Source organism: Stegostoma tigrinum, chromosome 2 (genome assembly GCF_030684315.1).
Source record: "Stegostoma tigrinum isolate sSteTig4 chromosome 2, sSteTig4.hap1, whole genome shotgun sequence".
Lineage (NCBI taxonomy): Eukaryota > Metazoa > Chordata > Chondrichthyes > Orectolobiformes > Stegostomatidae > Stegostoma > Stegostoma tigrinum.
In genome coordinates, this window is record NC_081355.1 from 107178773 (window position 1) to 107204846 (window position 26074).

At 40.6% G+C, this 26074-nt stretch overlaps 1 protein-coding gene and 1 long non-coding RNA gene across 5 annotated transcripts in view; one reads left to right on the forward strand and one right to left on the reverse strand.

The window, feature by feature from the left end:
* dnah5l (dynein, axonemal, heavy chain 5 like) overlaps nt 1-15594 on the forward strand; it is a 384422-nt gene extending 368828 nt beyond the window's left edge. For all 4 annotated transcript variants that reach the window (XM_048552307.2, XM_048552297.2, XM_048552277.2 and 1 more), the window contains one exon: nt 14768-15594. In XM_048552307.2, the coding sequence (XP_048408264.2) occupies nt 14768-14986 (219 nt within the window). In that variant the 3' untranslated portion in view covers nt 14987-15594. The remainder of the gene's footprint in view (nt 1-14767) is intronic.
* The window catches only part of LOC125462357 (uncharacterized), a 50414-nt gene extending 31004 nt beyond the window's left edge, over nt 1-19410 (reverse strand). Inside the window, exons 1-2 of the long non-coding RNA XR_009442778.1 lie at nt 19287-19410; nt 15436-15476 (exon numbers count right to left, since the gene is read on the reverse strand). This is a non-coding gene — a long non-coding RNA (uncharacterized LOC125462357). The remainder of the gene's footprint in view (nt 1-15435; nt 15477-19286) is intronic.
* Nucleotides 19411-26074: the final 6664 nt, after the last annotated feature.

A 26074-nucleotide genomic window follows, 5' to 3' on the forward strand; every position in this document is an offset into this window, starting at 1 on the left:
GACAAGTATTATAGCCTTAAGGAACCCTATCCTACATTGTTGTCGATTCACCTCAAAGCCTTGATTGAAACAACCTCAAAATTCTGAGTTGAAACTCCAACAGTGCTGCACATGCTTCCAGTTAAAATGTTTCTCATGACTACACATAGATTGCTTCAAAGTTGCAACAGATCTTTCAAGGACCATTGACATCTCTCAAGCAAAAATAATGAAATGCTGACGATGGGCCAGTAGCTTTTTTAAATGTAAGTTTCAACTTTCAGGAGAGAAGGAAGGGCACAGGATTTGCAAATAACTCAAAAAATCACCATGTTTTGGTGAGATGAATAATCCCATAGAAGTTCGGGAGATACCTTAATGTTGTGTTTGACTGAATATTGAGAACAGTTAGCAAATGAGTAGGGAAAAGAAAAGAGAAATACAATAATACCCCTGAGCCTAAAAAGACATCAACCTGATTCCACGATAAAGGAACGTCTATGAGTTTCCACAAATTCAAAATAATGGTTAAAGCAAAATCAGCCTCATTGTAATTGAGCACTCAAACCTGCCTGATTATTTATCAATTTCTCCTGCAGTTTGCCTCATGATCTCCTTTTACAACGATGTGATAAAAGAAATGACACCACAGGGACATAGATTTCAAAGCACCTTTGTAAACTTTTGGGGAATTTCAGTATGTGTCTGTAGTTCACCAATCTCATTTTAAATGAGGTACAAAACCCATATTAAACGTGCCTTCAGCCAAGTCATTCTGACATAGGAGTGGTATCCTATACATAGGCGGTCTGTTGTGAGTGAATGTGTAGGAGCAATTATAGTCCTAGCCCTATAGCAGTTATTATCTAGACCATGTGGAAAACAGAAACAATTAATAAATCTGCATCAAACATGTTATATTTTGCAGGACAGTCTAAAACAGTATGCAACACATAGAAAATCAACACCAAATTAAACTCATTTATTCTGATATTAACATTAGTGTACAGTGGCCAAAAGAAGGTGCTATTACACTGCTACCTCCTTAATGAATGTGCTATTTAATGGTTAAAATTCCGTGCCACTTATACAGCATCATAGAATCCCTACAGTGTGGAAGCAGGCTATTCAGCCCATCAAGGCCACACTGACCGTCCAATGAGCAGCCCACCCTATCCCTGTAATCCTGCTGTTAATCTGCCTAGTCTGGACCTCCCTGGATACAATTTAGCACGGCCAATCCACATCCTTAGACTATGGGAGGAAACTGGAGCACCTGAAGAAAACCCACAGAGACATGGTGAGAATGTACAAACTCCACACAGATGAAGAAAGGGCCTGAGAGTGGAATTGAACTCAGATCGCCGACGCTGCTGCTAACCCCTGAGCCACTGTGCCACCCTAAATGTACGGCTTGTTTTCATTTATTAACCATTTATTTTCAATTGCTCAGAGATGCCTTCTTTCTTGACTCAAACTTTCAACTCCTAAGGAAGGAATCTGACCTGTTCTGGCCTGAGACTGAGGAGATGTTTTCTCTAACAGGGACCAAATTTACCGTTTACCAGACACAACTTTCTGAATCTCACTCAAAACTGAATTAGTTTCTTTCACAACTGGTGTTGGAATAACTAATGGTACTCTACCCTAACTATCCAATATGTCAGAACCATTTGACCCATCCCAATATTTTCATTACCAATCTTACCAACATCTTAACTGAATATGTGTGACGACAGCACACTTCAAAACTCTCCCTGATAGCCACTTCAGCCTCATGTGTTCTTCTATCTTAACGTTCAGTGTCAACTTCTCTCATTGTAACTCATTATTGTGACTCTGTTTTGTCTAGATTGTTTTTCAGCTACTGGCAGCAATAAAAGTGAAAACCCCATTTTAGGCTGTTTTCTGAAAAACAATTCAGCTGGAGTTATCAGTGATAGTATGAGGTATATTGCAATAAATATTGTCCTGTTTACACTTCAATAACATCTGACATTTTTTCCAGTCTGTCTGTGGTATTTGTTTAGCAACAGTAAGTTTAACGATCTGTACTGCATACTGTACTCTTCCCTTCAAGGTAGGATAATATGGTGGAGCTCCAGTATGTTTTAACCATTAACCGAATGATGTTTGAATACTTTTCTGACATAACTAAAGTCTGTTGTCAGGCACAGTTTTCTCCAGGAACCATAAGCAGCAATCTAACAACGCAAAATCTTTAAAATTTTGCTTATGGAAGTATGAATTAGGAGCAGGTGTAATCCCCTTGATCCTTTGGGCCTGATTGGCCATTCAGTAAGATCATATCTGATTTTGTTACACTATAGTCCCCGTGACCCTGACAAGCTTTCACCTCCTTGCTAATGTCTGTTATAAAAATATTCATGTTCTATTCTCACAACTTTTTGAGGAAGAAATTTTCAAAGACTTATGATCCTGTGAGAGAAAACATTTCTCATCTCTGTCTTAAATAGGCAAGCCCTTATTTTGAGATAATAAAATGTGAGGCTGGATGAACACAGCAGGCCAAGCAGCATCTCAGGAGCACAAAAGCTGACGTTTCGGGTCTAGACCCTTCATCAGAGAGGGGGATGGGGAGAGGGTTCTGGAATAAATAGGGAGAGAGGGGGAGGCGGACCGAAGATGGAGAGTAAAGAAGATAGGTGGAGAGAGTATAGGTGGGGAGGTAGGGAGGGGATAGGTCAGTCCAGGGAAGACGGGCAAGTCAAGGAGGTGGGATGAGTTTAGTAGGTAGATGGGGGTGCAGCTTGGGGTGGGAGGAAGGGATGGGTGAGAGGAAGAACCGGTTAGGGAGGCAGAGACAGGTTGGACTGGTTTTGGGATGCAGTGGGTGGGGGGGGAAGAGCTGGGCTGGTTGTGTGGTGCAGTGGGGGGAGGGGACGAACTGGGCTGGTTTAGGGATGCAGTAGGGGAAGGGGAGATTTTGAAACTGGTGAAGTCCACATTGATACCATTAGGCTGCAGGGTTCCCAAGCGGAATATGAGTTGCTGTTCCTGCAACCTCCAGGTAGCATCATTGTGGCACTGCAGGAGGCCCATGATGGACATGTCATCTAAAGAATGGGAGGGGGAGTGGAAATGGTTCGCGACTGGGAGGTGCAATTGTTTATTGCGAACCGAGCGGAGGTATTCTGCAAAGTGGTCCCCAAGCCTCCGCTTGGTTTCCCCAATGTAGAGGGAGCCACACCGGGTACAATGGATACAGTATACCACATTGGCAGATGTGCAGGTGAACCTCTGCTTAATATGGAAAGTCATCTAGGGGCCTGGGATAGGGGTGAGGGAGGAGGTGTGGGGGCAAGTGTAGCATTTCCTGCGGTTGCAGGGGAAGGTGCCGGATGCCGTGGGGTTGGAGGGCAGTGTGGAGCCAACAAGGGAGTCACGGAGAGAGTGGTCTCTCCGGAAAGCAGACAAGGGTGTGGATAGAAAAATGTCTTGGGTGGTGGGGTTGGATTGTAGATGGCGGAAGTGTCGGAGGATGATGCATTGTATCCGGAGGTTGGTGGGGTGGTGTGTGAGAATGAGGGGGATCCTCTTTGGGCGGTTGTGGCGGGGGTGGGGTGTGAGGGATGTGTTGCGGGAAATGCAGGAGATGCGGTCAAGGGCGTTCTCGACCACTGTGGGGGGAAAGTTGCGGTTCTTGAAGAACTTGGACATCTGGGATGTGCGGGAGTGGAATGCCTCGTCCTGGGAGCAGATGCGGCGGAGGCGGTGGAATTGGGAATAGGGGATGGAATTTTTGCAGGAGGGTAGGTGGGAGGAGGCGTATTCTAGGTAGCTGTGGGAGTCGCTGGGCTTGAAATGGACATCAGTTTCTAGCTGGTTGCCTGAGATGGAGACTGAGAGGTCCAGGAAGGTGAGGGTTGTGCTGGATATGGCCCAGGTGAACTGAAGGTTGAGGTGGAAGGTGTAGGTGAAGTGGATGAATTGTTCGAGCTCCTCTGGGGAGCAAGAGGCGGCGCCGATACAGTCATCAATGTAACGGAGATAGAGGTGGGGTTTGGGGCCTGTGTAGGTGCGGAAGAGGGACTGTTCCACGTAACCTACAAAGAGGCAGGCATAGCTGGGGCCCATGCGGATGCCCATGGCCACCCCCTTTGTCTGTAGGAAGCGGGAGGAATCGAAAGAAAAGTTGTTGAGGGTGAGGACGAGTTCGGCTAGGCGGACGAGGGTGTCGGTGGAGGGGGACTGGTCGGGCCTGCGGGACAGGAAGAAGCGGAGGGCCTCGAGGCCATCTGCATGCGGAGTACAGGTGTATAGGGACTGGACATCCATGGTGAAAATGAGGTGTTGGGGTCCAGGGAATTGGAAGTTCTGGAGGAGCTGGAGGGCGTGGGTGGTGTCATGGACGTAGGTAGGGAGTTCCTGGACCAAAGTTGAGAAAATGGAGTCCAGATAGGTGGAGATGAGCTCGGTGGGGCAGGAACAGGCTGAGACAATGGGTCGACCAGCGCAGGCAGGTTTGTGGATTTTGGGAAGGAGATAGAAACGGGCCGTGCAGGGTTGGGAATAATAAGGTTGGAGGCTTTGGGTGGGAGGTCCCCTGAGGTGATGAGGTCATGAATGGTGTTGGAGATGATGGTTTGGTGCTCGGGGGTGGGGTCATGATCAAGGGGGCAGTAGGAGGACGTGTTAGAGAGTTGGCGTTTGGCCATGTAGAGGTCAGTGCGCCATACTACCACTGCGCCACCCTTGTCTGCGGGTTTGATGGTGAGGTTGGGGTTGGAGCGGAGGGCTGCCCGTTCTGCAGGGAGAGGTTGGAGTGGGTGAGAGGGGTGGAGAGGTTGAGGCAGTTAATGTCTCAACGGCAGTTGGAGATGAAGAGGTCGAGGGAGGGTAGGAGGCCTGGGGGTACTGTCCAGGAGGAGGACTTGTGTTGGAAGCGGGTGAAGGAGTCAGTGGAGGGAGGGTTAGGTTCCCGGTTGAAGAAGTAAGCGTGGAGGCGAAGGTGGCGGAAAAACTGTTCTATGTCCAAATATATCTGAAGCATGACATTTCTGTGTTTGTATTCAATTCATCTCACCATTATTCTATTAACTTTCTTAACTACTTGCTATACCTGAACAATAACCTTTCGTGATTTATGTACTAGAATGCCCTGATTCTTTCATATTTCAGGGTTTAGTGATCTCTCATCACTTAGATAACTTAATTATCTTCCTGCCAAGATAGGTGATTTCACATTTTCCCACATTATATTTTATTTGCCAGATCTTTGTCCACTCACTTGACCTATCTAGCCCCCTTATGCCCTCACCACAAGTTACTTTCCGACTTACATTTCCATCCTCAGAAAATCTAATCCCTTTATCCAAGTCATTTAGATATCTTCTAATCAACGCAAACTGAGACTTTATTACGCACCTCTGGAACAGTTGGGAGGCAAACACAAACCTCCTTGCTCGGATTGAGGGACACCTCTACTGCATCACAAGAGCCCCCATCCAAGTAATTGATTTAAAAATTGTAAGAAGTAGAAACACCAGCAGTGATTCCTGTGGCACATTGCTTGTTACATTTTGATAATCAGGAAAAAAAAACATTTAAAGCTGCTTTATGTTTCCCATGAGCTAGCCAATTCACTAGGTAATCTTCCAATCTATTGGAACAAAAAACTATGGATGCTTGAAACATTAAAACCAACAGATTAGATATTTCACTAGCTACCTCTTTTAGGTTCCATAAGACCATAAGACATGGGAGTGGAAGTAAGGCCATTCGGCCCAAGTCCACTCCGCCATTTAATCATGGCTGATGGACATTTCAACTCCACTTATCCGCACTCTCCCCATAGCCCTTAATTCCTGCGAGATCAAGAATTTATCAATTTCTGCCTTGAAGACATTTAACGTCCCGGCCTCCACTGCACTCCGTGGCAATGAATTCCACAAGCCCACCACTCTCTGGCTGACGAAATGTCTCCTCATTTCCGTTTTAAATTTACCCCCTCTAATTCTAAGGCTGTGCCCTCGGGTCCTAGTCTCCCAGCCTAACGGAAACAGCTTCCCAGTGTCCACCCTTTCTAAGCCATGCATTATCTTGTAATTTTCTATTAGATCTCCCCGTAACCTTCTAAACTCTAATGAATACAATCCCAGGATCCTCAACCGTTCATCATATGTTAGGCCTACCATTCCAGGGATCATCCGTATGAATCTCCGCTGGACACACTCCAGGGCTAGTATGTCCTTCCTGAGGTGTGGGGCCCAAAATTGGACACAGTATTCTAAATGGGGCCTAACTAGAGCTTTATAAAGCCTCAGAAGCATATCGCTGCTTTTAAATTCCAACCCTCTTGAAATAAATGACAACATTACATTCTTTTTCTTAATCACAGACTCAATCTGCAAGTTAACTTTTAGAGAATCGTGGACTAGAACTCCCAGACCCCTTTGTACTTCGGCTTTATGAATTTTCTCAACATTTAGAAAATAGTCCATGCCTGTATTTTTTTTACCAAAGTGCAAGACCTCGCATTTGCTCATGTTGAATTTCATCAGCCATTTCCTGGACCACTCTCCTAAACTGTCTAAATCTTTCTGCAGCCTCCCCATCTCCTCAGTACTAACTGCCTGTCCACCTAACTTTGTATCATCGGCAAACTTCGTCAGAATGCCCCCAGTCCTTTCATCCAGATTATTAATATATAAGGTGAACAGCTGCGGCCCCAACACTGAGCCCTGTGGGACACCACTTGTCACCAGTCGCCATTCTGAAAAGGAGCCTTTTATCCCAACTCTCTGCCTTCTGTCAGACAGCCAATCCTCAATCCATGCCAGTAGCTCACCTCGAACACCAAGGGCCTTCACCTTACTCAGCAGCCACCCGTGAGGCACCTTATCAAAAGGCTTTTTGGAAGTCTAGATAGATAACATCCACTGGGTTTCCCTGGTCTAACCTACCTGTACCTCTTCAAAGAATTCTAACAGGTTTGTCAGACATGATCTCCCCTTACTAAATCCATGCTGGCTTGTTCTAATCCAACCCTGCACTTCCAAGAATTTAGAAATCTCATCCTTAATGATAGATTCTAGAATTTTACCAACAACCGAGGTTAGGCTAACTGGCCTATAATTTTCCATCTTTTGTCTTGATCCTTTCTTAAACAAGGGGGTTACAACAGTGATTTTCCAAACATCTGGGACTTTCCCAGACTCCACTGACTTTTGAAAGATCACAACCAAAGCCTCCGCTATTTCCTCAGCCACCTCCCTCAGAACTCTAGGATGTAGCCCATCGGAGCCAGGAGTTTTATCAATTTTTTCGACCGTTTAGCTTTTCTAGCACTTTCTCTTTTGTAATGCCTACCGTACTCAACTCTGCCCCCGACTCTCCTTAATTGTCGGGATATTACTCATGTCTTCCACTGTGAAGATTGACGCAAAGTACTTATTAAGTTCTTCAGCTATTTCCTTATCTCCCACCACTAGCCTTCCAGCATCAATTTGGAGCAGCCCAATGTCTACTTTTGCCTCTCGTTTGTTTCTTATGTATTGAAAGAAGCTTTTACTATCATTTCTAATATTGCTAGCTAGCCTACCTTCATATTTGATCCTCTCCTTCCTTATTTCTCTCTTTGTTATCCTCTGTTTGTTTTTGTAGCCTTCCCAATCTTCTGATTTCCCAGTGCTCTTGGCCACTTTATAGGCTGACTCTTTTTCTTTGATATATTTCCTGACTTCCTTTGTCAGCCATGACTGTCTAATCCCGCCCCCCCAGATAATCTTATTTTTCTTTGGGATGAACCTCTGTACTGTGTCCTCAATTACACCCAGAAACTCCTGCCATTGTTAGTCTACTGTCTTCCCCGCTAGGCTCTGCTTCCAGTCGATTTTCATCAATTCCTCTCTCATGCCACTGTAATTACCTTTATTTAAGTGTAACACCATTACATCTGACTTTGCCTTCTCTCTTTCAAACTGCAGACTGAACTCTATCATATTATTATCGCTGCCTCCTAAGTGTTCCTTTACTTTAAGATCTTTTATAAAGTCTGGCTCATTGCACAGCACTAAGTCCAGAATAGCCTGCTCCCTTGTGGGCTCCAACACAAGCTGTTCCAAAAAGCCATCCTGTAAGCATTCCATGAATTCCCTCTCTTTGCATCCACCGGCAACATTATTCACCCAGTCCACCTGCATATTGAAGTCCCCCATGATCAGTGTGACCTTGCCTTTCTGACATGCCCTATCTATTTCCCAGTGCATCTTGCACCCCTGGTCCTGACCACTGTTAGGAGGTCTGTACGTAACTCCCATTATGGTTTTTTTGCCTTTGTGGTCCCTCAACTCCACCCACACAGACTCCACATCATCTGACCCTATGTCATTCAGTGCCATCGATTTAATTTCATTCTTAACTAACAAGGCAACCCCGCCCCCTCTGCCCACCTCCCTGTCTTTTTGATAAGTTGTAAACCCTCAGATGTTTAACTGCCAGTCCTGAACCCCCTGCAACCATGTCTCTGTGATGCTTACCGCATCATAATCATTCAAAATGATTTGTGCCATTAATTCATCTACTTTGTTACCAAAACTACGAGCATTTAGGTAAAGTGCCTTAATGCTAACTTCCTTATCATTATTAGAGATATTGGCAATCATAAGATGTCCAAAGTTATCGTTCTTTTTTGCTGCATTCCTAGTCTGCCTCGAGCTTAAGCCCCCCTGCACACATGCTATCCTGCTGCTTACCTTTCCATTTAACTCCATACACCCTGCCGCATTCGCTTTCCCTTCCCCCCGACTCAGAAGTTTAAAGTCCTACTGACCACCCTATTTATTCTTTTCGCTAGAACACTGGTTCCAGATCAGTTCAGATGGAGACCGTCCCAATGGTACAGATACCCCTGATTCCAAAACTGATGCTAATGCCCCATGAAATGGAATCCCTCTTTCCCACACCAATCCTTAGCCACGTGTTTAGTTCCCTAACTTTCTTATGCACGTGGCTCGGGCAGTAATCTGGAGTTGATGACCCTGGAGGACCTGGACTTCAATGTCCTTCCTAGTGCTTGATAATCCCTGAACAGGTCGTCTACCCTAGCTTTGCCTATGTTGTTAGTCCCAACGTGGACCACAACAACTGGATTGTCCCCCTCCAGCTCCAATATCCTTTCAAGCTGGTCAGAGATGTCCTGCATCCTGGCACCAGTCAGGCAACAAACCTACTTAAATAGCAATCACTTACCTTCCCAACAGCCTCTCTGCTCCGACCACACTTCCGCCCAGCTCCCGACAGTCTCTGCTGTAAAAAGGCCCCATTCATGATCAACGTGTGATTTGTACATTTCTGGAAATGCAGTGTCACTTTCCCACATTATGCAACCTTTATCAAATGGCAACTCATTTTTAGTGGATAAAAATGGCCTAATTTTTAAATCCAATGTCTGTGTTGGACACCCATTTGTGATGCAGTCAGGCATCCTTGACAGTACAGGATCCCTCTGAGTTCTTCTTCCAAAGTCACCTGCAGTCTCTGGCAACTCATCCATGTCTGAAATTAAAAATACTTCAACCTGTTGGGTTCTAGGTGGATGCGGATGGTCATCTAGACATTGCACAAACCTTACAATGATTGTCTTCTGATCTTCTGTACGGAATGTTTTCTTATAAACAGACACACACAAAGCACATCTCTGTATTTAGGCTGCGCCTAAAGTGGCTATTAGAGCTGTTGGTTCAAAGTAACTTTCAGTTGTTCACAATCCATTTTCATTGTGAAACTATGATCACACAAATATTTTTGAAATTTTCTTACTCCAAAAAAATTGGACCCAGGCTTCATGCTCTATTTGCTCACAATTATGCTCACTGGCACTACAGGTACTTGATGCAAATGCAATTGGTTTCCTCTCACCATTGTCCAACTCCTAGAAACATAACACCTACCCTTTATGGAGGGGCATCACTTGCTAGCTTAATGGCTTTTGGACACAGTGTAATGCACAAGCATCGTACCATCTTCCAATTTGCTTCTGGACAACTCGAGTGAGTTGTCACACTCCCCAGTCCAAAGAGAATGAATAGCCTCCCTCAAGGGTTCACTCAGTGGATGTAATAAAGTTACCAAATTTGGTATGAATTAACTGTAATAATTCACAAAAGCCAAAACAAATGGATCAGACCTCAGACATCTTATGAGTCTTTGACACACTTCTTTTTAACTTTGGTTTGGCTAGCTCATTTGGCTAAATGTCTGGTTGGGAGTGATTCGGAAAATAGGGGTTCAATTTCCATATTGGCTGAGATTATCATGAAGGACTCTCCTTCTCAACCTCTCCCTTTGCTTGAGGTTTGGTGATTCTCAGGTTAAACCATCAGCAGTCATATTTCTTAATTGCCTCGTAAAACTGTGGTGACTTTACCTTCCACTCTAGAAAAGATGTTGCCCAACTTTGTCTACTCTACGCTTACTAATACTCTACTGAACTTTGAAACATTTAATTGCTTTTGCCTGAACATCATGGTTTCCTAAATGTTGAAGCATCTTCTCCGGCCTATCATTATGAGTCTACCTATCTGGAGTTGAAGTAAGTATGCCATCAAAATAATCCCGAATACCTTTCAATACTTTGTTACTTATCTCTTCAAAAATTCTGAAGGCTGAAGCAAAGTCAACTGACAGCTTGTGAAATTGAAATAGACCCATGTGGGATTAATAGTCAATTATGACTTTGAATCATCGTCTATTTCAAGTCACAGCTAGGCATTTGTGCAGATTTAATTTTGAAAAGATTCAACCTCAAGCATAATAATTAGATCCTTGTGTTAAATTATCAGATGTATTACCTTTGATTTGCAGTTACTTTATAAAGCTCTTATGCACTTAACCATAACTGTTTCTTTTGATACTAACAGTGTTGGAGTAGACCAGTTACTCTGTTCAACTTTTGTGGTGATGTTTTCCATCTCAAATCTTTTCAGCTCTTGATCTATTCTCTCCCTTAGAACTTAGGATACCAGTCAAGGTTTACAGTAAACTGGCCTGGAGTGTGTATGTTGGCCTTATTTCGAGGTGACTAGCTTCACTAAACATCCTGGTACTTTTGGTGATCACATAATTTAAAGTTTTGAGCTTCACTAGTTCGGTGTGAAAATCTTGTTGCTGTTTAATTTTTGGTGTTTTGAACCAGTGTCTGCTGTGCAAAGTTGGATTGTGACCTATTGCTACATTAATGAGTGTTCTTTCCCGCTGTTCCTTTCCATTTGGGGAATTTTCTGTCCTCCATAACTTCTTAATTCTATGTATGGTTTCTTTTTGATGGTATAGCAATTCAGGAATGATACTGACTGATGCCCCAATGTCAACCTCCATATCTTCTGGGGCTCTATCCAATTTTACTTTTACTGCAAAACTGTTACACAACTCTTCCAGCATGGACTTAATCAGGGTGGAAATTGGAAGTCGGATCCCCATCTGCCACCATTCTGCTCAATTAAATGGCCCTCCAGCAAAATTGTTTGGGGGAGGGGACAAGATTCCACCCTGCATTTGGATTAGGGGACGAAAATAGATTACCTTTCTGTGCATGTGAACTCAGTGTAACCAAATTAAACTTTTCTATTGATAAAAATGTAAAAGCTTTTCATTCCCCATCTCGATTCTTTTCCATATGATCTGATTATGATTGTGTGAGGACACAAATTCATTCACCTCAAGATATAAAGTAAAATATTATAGAGTGTGCTTCAAGTGGTCAAATTTAACTGATGAAATAAGAATATGACAATTAAGTGTTGTTGCACATCCATATTCAAAATATATGTAAATAAAAGTAGATTAAGGAGGCAATGAAAATAAAAGACAAGAGAGATTATAACTGAAATTCACTATACTGGAGTAAATTGATGAATAATGAGATTTGACTAAATTGCTTTTGGCTTTTTAATATTCAACTAAATTGTGGCTTTGTGCCAGCTCTGTTTCAATGTGTTTGATGGCACAGTGTAATACAAAGCTAAGTGTGAAGAAACAACTAATATATTTTCTTAATAGAACTGGTTCCATAAGTGTGAATGCTAACTCATTGAATAAGGTTATGTTGGGTCCAAATTTCTGTTCTACGTAACCACTAATAATTAGCTCTGCAGTCTGCTATAAATGCATTCTTCAGAAGTGCTCTAGAAAATTTCAGTACATAAGAACTTTATTTTTCTTAGTTTTAACTCACAAGAAATATCCTGCACAATGCCAGAAAGAAGACTCACAGGACAGTATTCAAGCAATTCATTCACCTCCTTGGTTCAGTCACTGCATCATTTAGTTTTTGTATTGATTGAAAATATATATTCAGAATGCTTAAAGATTCTTAATTTGCATTTTCTGAAAATCAATTATTTCTTGTAATTTTGATTCAATGTAAATATAATTAGGAAGAATAAATTGGGAATAACAATGTAGGAAACAACAGTATTAAATGGTCATGTAGTAGATTGCAACAAAATAAAAGTATTGCATTTCAGGAAAATTACGTAAAGATGAAGGTAATGCAACAAGGGAGAATAATTATATTTATGTGCAAATACCCAGTCCAGAAATTAGATAAAACCAGACTAATGATTAACGAGAAATGGGTGAGAAAGGCATCCAACGTGCTGCGCATATTTGCGAATGTAGTGGCTACCATGAGGCATCTGTGACCCATGAGTTGTTTGGCTCTTTTCACACACAGAGAGAAAGGCTAATACCCGCTTGGTGCATTTTTGTTGCACCACTTGGTGCAAAACCACTTGGTTCTTTTTCTCTGTCTGATGACAGGTACAAACTGTAGCACTGTGACCTCCGCCACAGATAGGACAAGGAGGGAAGTCCTGAATCCATTCTAGCCAGCATTTTGATCAAATCCTATGCTAGTGGCACCAACCTACACTGGCCATTCAGCTGACTGAGCCATTTAGTCCCTCAAGGAACCTATGTTACTGTGGCAGCATGCCCTTTTCCATGCATATTGTGCCTGAAGCTATGGATAGTGGCTGTAGAGGCTTCAATTTATTTCCAGAGCACATGGCTGACCAGTAATTATGCCCTCTCTTACTGATTTACATTGGCATAGTTGAACAGATGTTCATATTGATTCTATTTCCTTGGCCATCAAGTGCTGGAATAAGACTCGAATCTGAAGCTACTGGCTCAGAGTCAAGGATGATACTACCACATCTCAACCCTTATAATGCTACCTTTATCAAACCATTTCGCCCTGATCATTGAAGAATGTCTTTTATTTTTAAAAAGTGTTCATTTCAAGAATGAATGAAAACAGTCATAAACAATGGCTGCTCTACATCTGGAATATTGTATGCCAATTTAGGTTTCTCATTGCGGATTGAACAACTCTAAAAATACTCATGAATATTGCCCTGTTTGATACTGGCAATAAGAGGGTAAGCAACAATGATATTTTGCAATCAAGACAATCATAAGTTATGGTTGGATGCTGAAAAACTAAAATAAAAACGAAAGATGCTTGAAATACACAGAAGGTCAGGCAGTAATCATGGGGAGAGAGAGAGGGAGAAACAGAGAGAGACAGAGAAACAGAGAGAGAGATGGAGAGACAGAGAGAGAGAGAGAGAGAGAGAGACAGGCGATGGAAGAAACAATTCAATGAGAAGTCATCATTAATCTGCATCAGTGTCTCTGCTCCTATGTCCACAGGGGCTGCCTGACAGGGTATTTATTCTCAGCAAGAACCAAAAGAAATTTCAGGAACAAACAAAGTTGCTGGAAAAGTTCAGCAGATCTGGCAGCATCTGTGGAGGAGAAATCAGAGTTAACGTTTCGGGTCCGGTGACCCTTCCTCAGTGTTTTCTCAATGTTCTCAGTGCTTTCTGTTTTAATTACAGAGAATCAAATATCTGTTTAATGTTCATTTGTCTTCTCAAATAGAGAAGTGACATTGATTATTGAAAGTGATTTTATAATTTTTTTTGACTGAAAGTTAAATTAATGCCAAACTCATTTGATGTTAAGATGTCAGTCTTGCTTCAGGGAACTTCATGTCCAAATTACTTATAGAGCTTCTTAGCCTATATCAAATTGTAAAATTTAGCGTAAAGCAAGCACTTTTTAATTTCAAAAATATACTTTATTCATAAAAATATTTTTATATACATAGTCATTAAAGCAGTTTGAATCTGTACAGTAGCATATGCACAAACAACCAGACATTGGAATTTTGCTCTATCCAGCAAGTAAACCAAAGGCACCTCCTACTCATACAAGATTATAGTTACTTACATTTGAGGCACTGGGAGGGTCGATAGCTGAACCATTTAACCTTGACCGAAAGACCTTAGATGGTGGTCTTTCCCTTGCAGCTCAGCAGCAGCTTCCAATACAAGTGCAAATGCAGTACCATCAATTAGGGTAACAGCACTTGCAGTATTCACAATGGTTTCTGACTTGGCGTTTTCCTCTGCTGTTTCTCTTCTTTTATTTAGTGTGATGGTTTCGGCTTTATGCGCAGCTATATATAATGGCATCTGACATTGAATACCATGGCTTGAATTATTCAAAAGGAAATGCGATTAGGCATTATTTTAATTTTCATTGGCCTATAATTGTGAGACTATTCAGGCCTTTGGTTATTATAACAGTTAAGAATTATAATAATTATGATATGTCCATCTAGTAATGTATGATTGATTACAACTTTATTTATATGAATATTTTACGTTCCATTTCACATTTAAATGTATAGCCTAGAATTGTCTCTGTTTGCTGAATCCATTTAATTGCCTGTTACTTCCAACTGTCTTTGCAGGTATTATTCACATTGCTTCCTGTAGTCCATGTATATGCAATCAGTGCCACTGCACCTCCTGATCCCAAAAAACAACAGGGGGCAGTGTACTCATGCCCTGTGTACAAGAAGCCCAGACGAACTGATTTGACATATATCTTCTCTCTCTATCTGAAAACAATACAGATTCCTGACCACTGGACACTGCGAGGAGTGGCTTTACTTTGCGACTGCAAATAAACCCACAATTAGACACAGCAAAATGTACATTTAAATATTCTTGCGCTTAGTAGAACATGAAATTATATTCAAAATTGTCTAGTTGTGTAATTGTGCAATAGTTTTGTAACAAATGTCTGCTAGATGCAATATTTAAATGGGATAGGTTGCACATTGTGAGATAAATTCTAACATTTATCCTTTGTGCAGTAATGGATCAGTTCAATCTGTTTGATACTGTGCTTCGTCCACAAATATCCAAATAATGAAGATGAAAAAATACCCACTGGACCATCCAGTCTCTACCACAAAAACAAAAAGGCTGTAAGACAGACACTGATGCACACCCATTAAACGGCAGAACTGAACATTTTGTTGTTTCTTTTTCCTTTTAGTTTGAAGCATTCCATTTACATTTTCTAAAGGCTGTTAAATAAACTATTATTAGCTGTCAATTTTATGAATCTTACCTTTTTAACTATTAGTCTGTATTTTGTCCTTATTCATAAATCTGTAAATTAAACATAATAAAAGAGGTACTTAATTTTCCATGTGGTTAAATGCTTAGTACAGTCACTGTAATTATCATGTAATCATTGGTAAAACATTCACTTTTCTGAAAAATATACTTGAACCTAAACAATTAAACTTAACTTTGAACAAATCTTGTTCGATTTATTATTCTCTTATTCAGCACAGAGTGAATCCATTGTCCTCTTTAGGATAAAAACAGATAACACAGTAGATCAAAAAATTCTGTGTCCTTCTGGTGTAATTACCACAAACTTGATATACAGCACAAAGAATAAAATAAAGAGGTTAGTGCATGGCACATTAAGATATCAGAGTCAGTTCTGGTGCAGAACAAACCTGTATAAGAGAGGCTAATTGCACTTCTGCCGCATTAGAACATAGAACAGTACAGCACAGAACAGGCCCTTCAGCCGACAATGTTGTGCCGACCATTGAATGAATATCCTTGCAGAGTTACAGAAGGTTTAACTAATTTGGGAGTAGGGGAGTACGACAATGAAGCCAGAGTGAAGTTACAATGTGCACAATAAACTCTTCCTTCCTTCCTCTGTTGCCATGGCCTCAGTGGCTTCTACCTCAGATGCAAAGAGTTGATTTAATTCTGCAGCCATGCCCTTTGCCTCCATCTGTATATTCCCTTTTTTGTGCGTAATTGGCATTTCACCTCCTTTTGCCACCGTTTTGCTGTTTATATGGCTACAGAAGACTAATGGATTCCCTTTATGTTGGTGGGTAGTTATTTTTCTAATAATTCCTTTTGCTTTTCTAGTATGACACTTGTCAAGGTGCAAGGACATGAATTAAAAGTGTGATATAAACCATCATAATTAATCCGATACACTGAATAGATTACCCAACCCATAAAAAGACAAAAGGTATTTGATCAACATGCTGACTCCAGACTGATTAGTTGAAGATGCTCAAGGTTAATCTCTTTACTTTGTCCAGAGCAACTATGAACAGTTGCAATCAGTAACTGCTGGAGTTGAGTAACCATGAGAGTTACAAAGATCATTATTCAGGATTGGCCTTATTGTATTAAAGAATGCAGCTGAGCAGATTTGTTCATTTTGGTCATACAGAGACAAATTTCATGTATCAAGACTGAGCAAACAAATCTTAATACCAAAAGTGTCACACCAAGATAGCATTTCTTTCTCACAACAATTGAGTACTGAACGGCATTGGTAGCTCTTACTGTCATTATGTGAATCGTTGTACTGGCTAGGGATGACCAGAATTGTCAATGACTTGTGAATCCTTGTGAGGTTTATTAAATATATCAACATCAGCAGGAGAGGGTGCATCATCAGTGCATGGGAGAAATAAACATCCTTGTACTGGATTACATTTCTAAATTTCCAATGTTCGGTGACCTAACAATGCAATAACCTATACCATCGTTGACTCGATGAGTGCTATCTTCAGTTTATTCAATGTTCTGGTGCAGACAGTGCCTGACAATGGACTATGGCACACATGTACTGAGTGGGGAGTAAGCCCATATCATTATCAATTCCCCACTGTCCCTGCTTGAACAGTTTAGCTGAAAGCATGGTATGCACTATTAAATCAATGATCATTAAATTTAGAGCAACAAAGCAACTCTGTCACATTGCATAACTGCATTTTCATGCAACACCAATGGAGAAGGGATTATCATCACCAGCATAATTTATACTTGGAAAGCAAGTGAAAATTACTTTGCACAAGAATTCATTGTCTAACCATTCTGAGACACAGGGCATTCCTATTCAAAGACAGAGAAGGAAAGCACCAAGCAAATAGGTCCAGAACTCGCAAAGCTGCACAATGGGCAGAATGTAATTGAGAGAAAAAAAATAAATATGCAACTCATTCAGACAATACAAAGTAATTACTAATTATGGTGCTAAATTTCAAAGGAACAGATGCCAGCTCAGACCAATGAATGGCACACCAATCATTTATGAAAAAAATGAGGAAGAACGCTCTGACAATGATAATTATGCAGTGATGTTGAATAGCAGCAACCATCAGCAAGACAATCTATTATCAAACTATTGCAATACTGAACATAGGATGTCACTAATGACTTTGATAAAGAGCCATTTTGATAATGTGGCAGTGAAAATGTTATGGGTAATGTGGGCATGAATTTGAGATGTGACAGCATGTTCAAGGACTTTGGAGAGGACAGGAAGATTAAAGATAGTTTGCAAAGTTAAAAGGAAGATGTGTTGGATCTTTGATGAAGAGGATGTTGAGAGCAGAAGAAGATAGAGATGCTAGTACTTGAAGAGAGTGAGTAATAATATCAGCTGACATGGATGGCATGAAGGAAAGATGGACTAGTTAGTTGTTTGATGGGAATAGCACTGAGGGAGCCAGAGGGTGAACACAGAGAGGATTTGAGAAGACAGTGAAGAAAATTTAGACAAGTATATGAGTTCTGGGTTGGGATGGAGGAAAATGTTAAAGAAAGTTTGGGTCAATGGGTAGAATGGAGGGAAGCTTCATAGCTCACTGAATGGATTGCTCCAAATTTGGTGGCAGAGTCCATGAGTTTCTTGCTCATATTGTTGGAGATGTCAGTGGAGGAATTGGGGGAAGGTTTTCAAAATACAGTTGCCATGGAGAAATGTGCATGTACAGTGTTTTCTTTGTGTTCCAGGATTACTCTGAACAGTGATCAGTTCGGCACAAAAAAGCACAACTTGATTACGCTTGTTGCAATCCAGCCAGATTTCCTTTCTTTCCTATACCTCATAATCCCAGCGCTGGCCTTGAATCTACCTTGTTCTGTAGCATCCACTGATTGGCTTCTCATATGCCTGAAAGGGAAGCCTGTTAATCAAGCTTGTCTCCATGTGGAGAAATGATTGGTGTCATCCCATGCATAAAGTGGTGACAAACACAGCCATGCGCGGGGAAGCGTAACCTTCAGGTTCTACTCAATTGTTTCTATGAGCCAGCTAAATTCAAAGTCAGACCTATGACAAGAAGACAGACAAAGTATAATTTTGTAAGACAGCACAGAGATGAGGGTAATATTTAGTCTTCAAAACATAGGGATTACTCTGGCTACGTGAATAGAATGCCCATTATAGAATTTATCTGATTTACATTCCATTGGATTCTAAAACAGTCAAGTATTTGAATATATCAAATTGCTGTCCGTGTAGTTAAAAACAAAAATGTAACCTCAGTTACAGGCAGATTCGACTCTCAACAGTGCCATTGGAGATTAGTGAGCACACTCAATAGATCGTGCATTATACTATATATTCACTCTCTATCCTTCTAAAGTAGCAATGCTGTTGCTCACAGTAATCAATGTCCCAAGTAATCTGGCTGTGATTTATGGTTTCTGTTTATAAAGCATAATCAAACAATGAGCACTTCTAGGAAGTATGTATAAGATTTCAATAATCCTACCAGGATTTATTATAGCCAATTGTCTAAAATGTGCCACCAGCTACAGATTGTCTGGACTGATTATCAAAGAGCCTCTTATTGAAAAAGAGAATAAATAACTCTCATCAAATTACCAAATCACAGTTTCAGCTTTGAACTGAAAAGCAGTGCAGTGAAACATGAGAAAATAAATTAGACTATACTTAACCCTTTCTAGTCACCTCTTCATGGCAAGTTGTGCATGTACAAAACTTCAATCATATTTTAAATACTCTGGTGAAAAGGAATCATCATTTCTTCAAGGTTAACAGAGCTGTCTTTTGTTATAGCCAACTATTATTGCTATTCTTTCCAGAGATGACGGAAACTCTAAGAGTAGAATAATACTTACTTTGTGTGAGTGAGGTTAGGACTTCATCACTTCATAGAATGTGGGTGTTACAGTCCAAGAATGAAGAGGATAATACAATCAATTGTCTTGCGAACTGTAAATGACCTAACAGGTTAGTCTGTGCAAAACTATAAGGCAGAAAGATTTTCTAAATATATTTCAGGGGATTAAAAAAAAACCACCCAATTGAATAGGCATGAAAAGTTTAAGCTTATTTTCTGTGTGATTATGATGGGTGATTTCAATTGCTCTAACAGGGATTTTGCTCTGTACAGCTTTAGTGATGATATCATCATTTCCAGGGGGCAGGACTGCACCAAATAGGTTATTTTAATAGTGAGTGAGTTAAACAACCACAGTTCCAGATTATTGGCCCAGCCAGTTCTATCAGCATTGGTGACAACAGTCTTCCCCACTCAACCATTTAAACTAAAGTATTTAAAACAGCTCAATGGAAAGAAGGACCTTTAACACTGAGAGTCTGAATTAAGAACAGCAAATGCTGTAATTAGAATGGGCTGTGTCCAATATGGAAAAGAGAGAAAACAAAGTGACCATTTTGGGTGGTGCCTTTTGGATGAAATGTTAGCAATCTATTTCCCATGCTCAGAGATCTTTTGCCTCAAATGCAACATTTTAAGCTTTAATTTGTTTTCTTAACTTGTTCACTTACATTTTGCTTTCAAATTAATTACTGCAATTATCATAAAACTTCTCAATGGCTTATCACTGGTTTTATTATGGTTGAAATGTCCAAACCCAAACCTGCCAAGAAATTCTGACCCGTGTTCTATAAATGCTTGTTTAAAAATTGCATGTAATTTACATAGTCTGATCCTTTGTGTTACTAAACTAACCAAGGTGAATCTTATTCTTAGATTTTTTTAAGACGAATTTATGGTTAAATTCAGTAATATCCTTTATGCGTTGGCAGTAAAACAGAGCACATGACACAGAATAAATTGCAGGATTACCACATTTCTACAAATGGATTTCAGTTCCATTTTAAAATGCTGCCAGAGTGTTAACAATAGAATTACTGAAAACCTATTATTTGCTTTTCACAGTGATGTGATTTCATGGTGATGTGAAGCTATAGACCAGCTTAGCTCACGTAAATGTTTCACACTCAAATCCACAAAAAAAATGAATCTATTAATCCTTTCCCATTAACATTTAATTGTCAGCTTTCTCTGTAAATATGTTTTTGTGAGACATTTCAAAAAGATCCTCTCAGCAAGTACCTCCATGTTGCTGTGTGAGACATTGATCAAATCATTTTGCATGCAATATGCCAGTACAATATCAGTGCTGAATGGTTCTTTAATTAGTCTTTGATGGAAACATGTTTATCTTTAGAAAGATGCATTGACTGCCAGCAATTCATTGCAATCTTTACAGAACCCTTGGTAACAGGGCCTATGCTACAAAATAAAGAATTTTGTGTAAGTTTTTTAAACATATTCCGTCATAAGAGAGAACAGTATTATAAATGCAGTGCCGAAAATGGATGAACAAGCAGTTCAGATGTGGCATGTATATTTACAAGCAAATAACCTAACAGCTGTCCGTTTATCACATTGGTAGCACTATCTTTATCGTCTTTTATTGATGAAATAAACATTCAGACAAACAGTAAGCCACTGTGTTTTACTGTAACATTGTCATTTAGTTGAAATTGAAACATAGGAGCAGCTTTATTAAAAGATTTGTCTCTTGCATAGCTAAGTGAATTCTGAACTTATTAATATTATTATTAATATTTACATAATATCTTATTAACCTGATTATCTCTCTGCACTTTATACACCTGACACAAAGTATCCACTTGCCTTGCAACAACATGCAGTGCGTTGGTCAGTGCAGACAGGTTCATATGGAATAAATGTGGAGTGTTTGATCCAATGCAAGATGAATGGCTGGCTTTTTTTTAACCTTCCTGATAAGAAACTTCAGACATGGGGACGGAGCAGGAAGAAAGATTAGACCCTTCTCAGTAAGCTCCAAAACATTCACTGATTTTAACACCCAAGTAAAGTTTGCATTATTCTTCTCTGGTTGCTGTTCATGCCAGGATAATTCAATAGTTGGATGATGTGAATTGAAATATGAAACTCCTGACTTGCAGGACAGGAATAAATAATGGCACCTCCCATTCTCTAAGTATAAAAAGGTCTCCATATGATGTTTCGTTTACCATGAGCACCTGAGTCTGGTATGAAAACTGTGTCAAAACTCTGCCTCTCCTTGATTTTTTTAAATACATAGAAAAGAATAACTAGGTTGTGGCTGATGTACATTTCTGCTCAGTTCAAAGAAAACAAATTTAAATTATATTAAATCCAAATCTGGTATTGGTAATCAAAATCAAACAAGTACATGGCTGTGATCTTCATTTATGGGCTCCCTTCAAAATTATGCCAGTGTCTTTTTCTTAATGATTCTCTAGGTTATCCTGCTTTACATACTCTGACATCACAAGCAGATAGTAAACAGCATAATCTGCATTTATATAGCATCCTTAACATAATGTCCCAAAACATGACAATGAACTTGTTCAGATGTCTCAGCTCGTATGCTAATGAGGAAATACCTGAGATGAATGTGGATAGCTGCATGGCTTTCCATCTGATTTCGTTTGCCTCAAACCTTTCCCTCATCAGTGATTCCCTTGAGTATAAATTGAAGTTGAGAACCTGAAATGTGCCATTTCATGATAAACGTGCTGCACATTTCATTCCTCTTTAAAGGCAACCGTATACTAGGTGCAAGCAATTCTGCTAAGCAAGGCATAATTATTTCCAGCCGATATCCAGTGACACTTGGGTGTAATTGCTGCTGAGTGTTTTGAACTGTGCCACTGAAAATGAGCTGCTGTCAATTGCAGTAAAATGCACTGGTCTGTATGTTTTAAATGACCTAAAGTATCAATATCAGTCACTCAGCCAGCAACAGAACCTTCCAGGTGCTGCTGTGTTTTTTCTTACTTGCCAACAAGCTGACGACTTTAGTCTCTGCAGCACAAGTTGTTTTATAAAGGCTCACATCAAGATAGTAATACGGTACCTTTTTAGACACAAAGAGAGGATAAATTAGAGTTGAGCAGCAGTAAAAAATGAATTTGCATTTTGCCTTCTGTATAATTTTCTAATCCTTGAACTTGGAAAGAAACCAGGAAAGCGGTGTATTGGAGCTGCCAAATTGGATAACCCATTTTGAACTTCCTCTCGAGATGGATTACACGCCTGACGATAGGTAGTTTCCAAGAAATGGTCTACAATTAAATTCATAGATTCACACAGTGAAGAAAAGGACCTTCAGCCCATCGAGTCTCTTCTGACATAAGTGCACTAAAAATGCACTAATCCCAATTTCTTGCACTTGTCCTATATCGTTGAATGTTATGATATTTGAAGTACTCATCCAAATTTTTTTAAAGGTTCTCAGCCTCCATTCCCTACTTAGACAGTGCATTCTGAGATTCCCACCATCTGTTAAGTGAAAAAATCTGTTCCCACATCTCCTCTGAATCTTCTGCCCCTTACCCTAAGACTATATCCTCTTGAGATTGATTTTTCAATCAAATCAAACAGCTGCTATCAGTTCACTCTGTCCACTCTGATTCTAACTCTTTCCCTGGTTAGCCTCTCCCCTTTATTGTATTTATAAAATATCTTTGGATTCTCCCTAATCCTGTTTCTAAGTCCTTTTTCATGTTTTTGTTTTGCTCTTCTAATTGCTTTCTTAAGTTCCCTCCTGTACGTCCTGTATTCCTCTAGGAATGCAGCTAAATTGCTCCCTTTCGATTTCCTAAAAGGCCTACTCTTCTTCTGTGTCCAGTCCTGAATTATCCCAGATATTCAGGGTTCTCTGAACTTATTGTTCTTATACTTCCCTCTAAAAGGTACATGTTGGACCTCTATTGTCCGCAGCTTCTTTTTGAAATCCCCCATCTCCCATTTTCTCCACAGTAGACTTACACACAAGGAGCTGTTCCTAATCTACTGTGGCCAGAGCCTGCTTTATTTTAGTAAAATCTGCCTTCTCCCAATCCAAAGTCATCTTTCGCAGGCCGTCCTTTTCCTGTCTGTATTGTGTTGTGGTCACTATTGCCTAAATGGTCCCCCACTGCCATATCGAACACTTGTCCAGTTTCTTTCCCCAGAACCAGATCCAGCACTGTGCCATCCTTGCTGGACCTTGCACATATTGTTATAAAAAACTCTCCTGATTGCATTTCAAGAAATCAAACCCCTCTAAATCCTTAATGCTATAAACATTCCAATTTACGTTGGGAATGTTGAATTCCCCTAATATAATTACTCAATTATTAATCTTACACACCTTTGTGAACTGTCTACATATTAGATCCTCTATTTCCCACTGACTCCATGGGAACCGATAATACACTCCCAGTAAAGCAGTTGCCTCCTTAATATTCCTACATTCTACCCACAAATTCTCATTTGAGGACCATTCAAGATATCATCTCTCTTTACCTAATAACTGATTCCTTAACTAATAGTGCTACACCACCCTCCTCTGCCTTGCCTAAAGATCCTATACCTTGGAATGTTGAGTTGGCTGTCTGGCTCTTCCCTCAACTATGTATCTGTAATAGCAACAATATCATACTTCCATTTGTCAATCCACACTGTTAACTCATCGGTCTTACCTATTACACACTTGGCATTAAAGTAAAGACCATCCAGCCTTGCCTTATGCCCTTGACATAGTTAAACTTACTGTAACTTGCATTCTTTACTGTAGCTGATGTGTCCTTATTTCACTGATATTCTGTGTCCCCCCACCTGCCAGATTAGTTTAAAGTCTGCCCAACGGCATTAGCAAACCTACCTACAAGGATATTGGTCCCAATGTGGTTCAGGTGCAGACAGCCCCATTTGTGCATGTCCCATCTTCCCCAAAAACAATCCGAGTGATCCAAGGATCTAAAGCCCTCCTTCTCGCACCAGCCCTTGAGCCACCCAATCATCTATCCCATTTTCCTGTTTCTAAACACACTAGCATGTGGCACTGGGACTAATCCAGAAATTACAACTGCTGAGGCCCTTTTTTTAACCTACTGCCTTGGTTTCTGAATTCTTGATGCAAGACTTCATTCCTTACTTTGACCATATGGTTAGTACCAGCAAGTGCCACGACCTCTAACTCATCAACCTCCCCTTGCAAGGTACCCTGCAGCTGTTCAGTGACATCCCTGACCCTGGCATCAAGGAGGTAACACACCATCCTGGTGTCATGTCTTTGGCCACACCTGTCTGATCCCCTGACTAAAGAATCCACTACCACTATTTCTCTTCCTTTCTTCTTCCTCCCCATCTGCACCATCAAGACTGTCGTGGTGCCAGAATCTTGGCTCTGACTGCATTCCTCTGAGGTACCAGCACCCTCTTCAGCTTTGGGAATACTGCTTTGGGAATGGGACCCCATAAGACTTCTGGACTAACTGCCTGTTCTTTCTGGTCTGCCTAGTGGTTATCCATTCCCTTCTTTCCTCTAGCCCCTTGAGCTGCTGTGTGACCACTACTCCAAACAAGCTTTCCACTAGATCAATCATTCTGCCTTCTAATTGGTACCGATGGAGCATTGTTTTCAGAATGCTATGATCAGCTATGATGATATTGAATAGCTCAGTGGGCCAAATGGCCTACTCCTGGTCCTATTTTCTCTGTTTCTATGATATCTTGCGTACAGTTGGTGTTATTTTTTATTCATTCACGGGATAAGGGAGTCACTGGCCAGGCAGCATTTATTGTCCATCCCTAAGAGTCAACCACATTGCTGTGGGTCTGGAGTGCCAGTAAGGATGGCAGACTTCCTTCCCTAAAGGCATAAGTGAATCTGATGGGTTTTTCCAACTATCGACAATGGATTCATGGTCATCATTAGATTAAATTCCAGGTATTTTATTGAATTCAAATTCCACCATCTGCCATGGTGGGATATGAACCCGGGTCCCCAGAACATGAACTGGGCATCTGGATTAACAGTCCAGCGATAATACCTCTAGGTATTACCTGTAGAGCCTCAGCACGTTAGAAGTACCTCCATCTCCTATACAGGAGTCCCATACAGCAGCAGGCTGCATTGTGCGTTGCAATATTTCCCAACTAAGAAAGGATTGCTCACAGTCATTGTCTGGGCTCAAAACAAAAGGAAGATCCACAATGTCACAGAATAATTTGCTCTGTTATTTGATACGCAGGCATGCAGACTGAGTTTAATCATTTTGAAGAATTAGAAGACAGCCAGCCAGTTGGTAGGAGATGATGCCATTAGACAGATAGTCCATCCTAATAGTCTAGAGACATAGGTTCCAATCTGACCATGGCAGCTGGTCAATTTTTTATTAGAAGCTAGTTTAATGGCAATTATTAAAACATTTTTGATAGTTATAAAAAAAACTGTTCTCTTATATCATTGAGTTTCATGTCCTTGCTTTCTTGGTTTGGCTTACATACGACTCCAGGACCATTGCAATTTGGTTGACTTTTTAATGGCCTCTCAGATGCCACTCAGAATATATCAATCCTCTACTAAGTCTGAAAAAAGGTTTAAAAATGGATAGATCTCTGGGTATCAGGTACTAGAAGCAATAATGGAAAATCCCTTATGAATATCGGGGGGCCTGTATCAAAATCTGGGAGAGCTGCAGTGCAATACTACTGGTGCGACAAATTATATAGATAGCAAAGGATCTAAACAACTCAAAACTAGGCATCCACAAGGTACTGCAAACAATTGGCAGCAGAATTGTGTTCAAC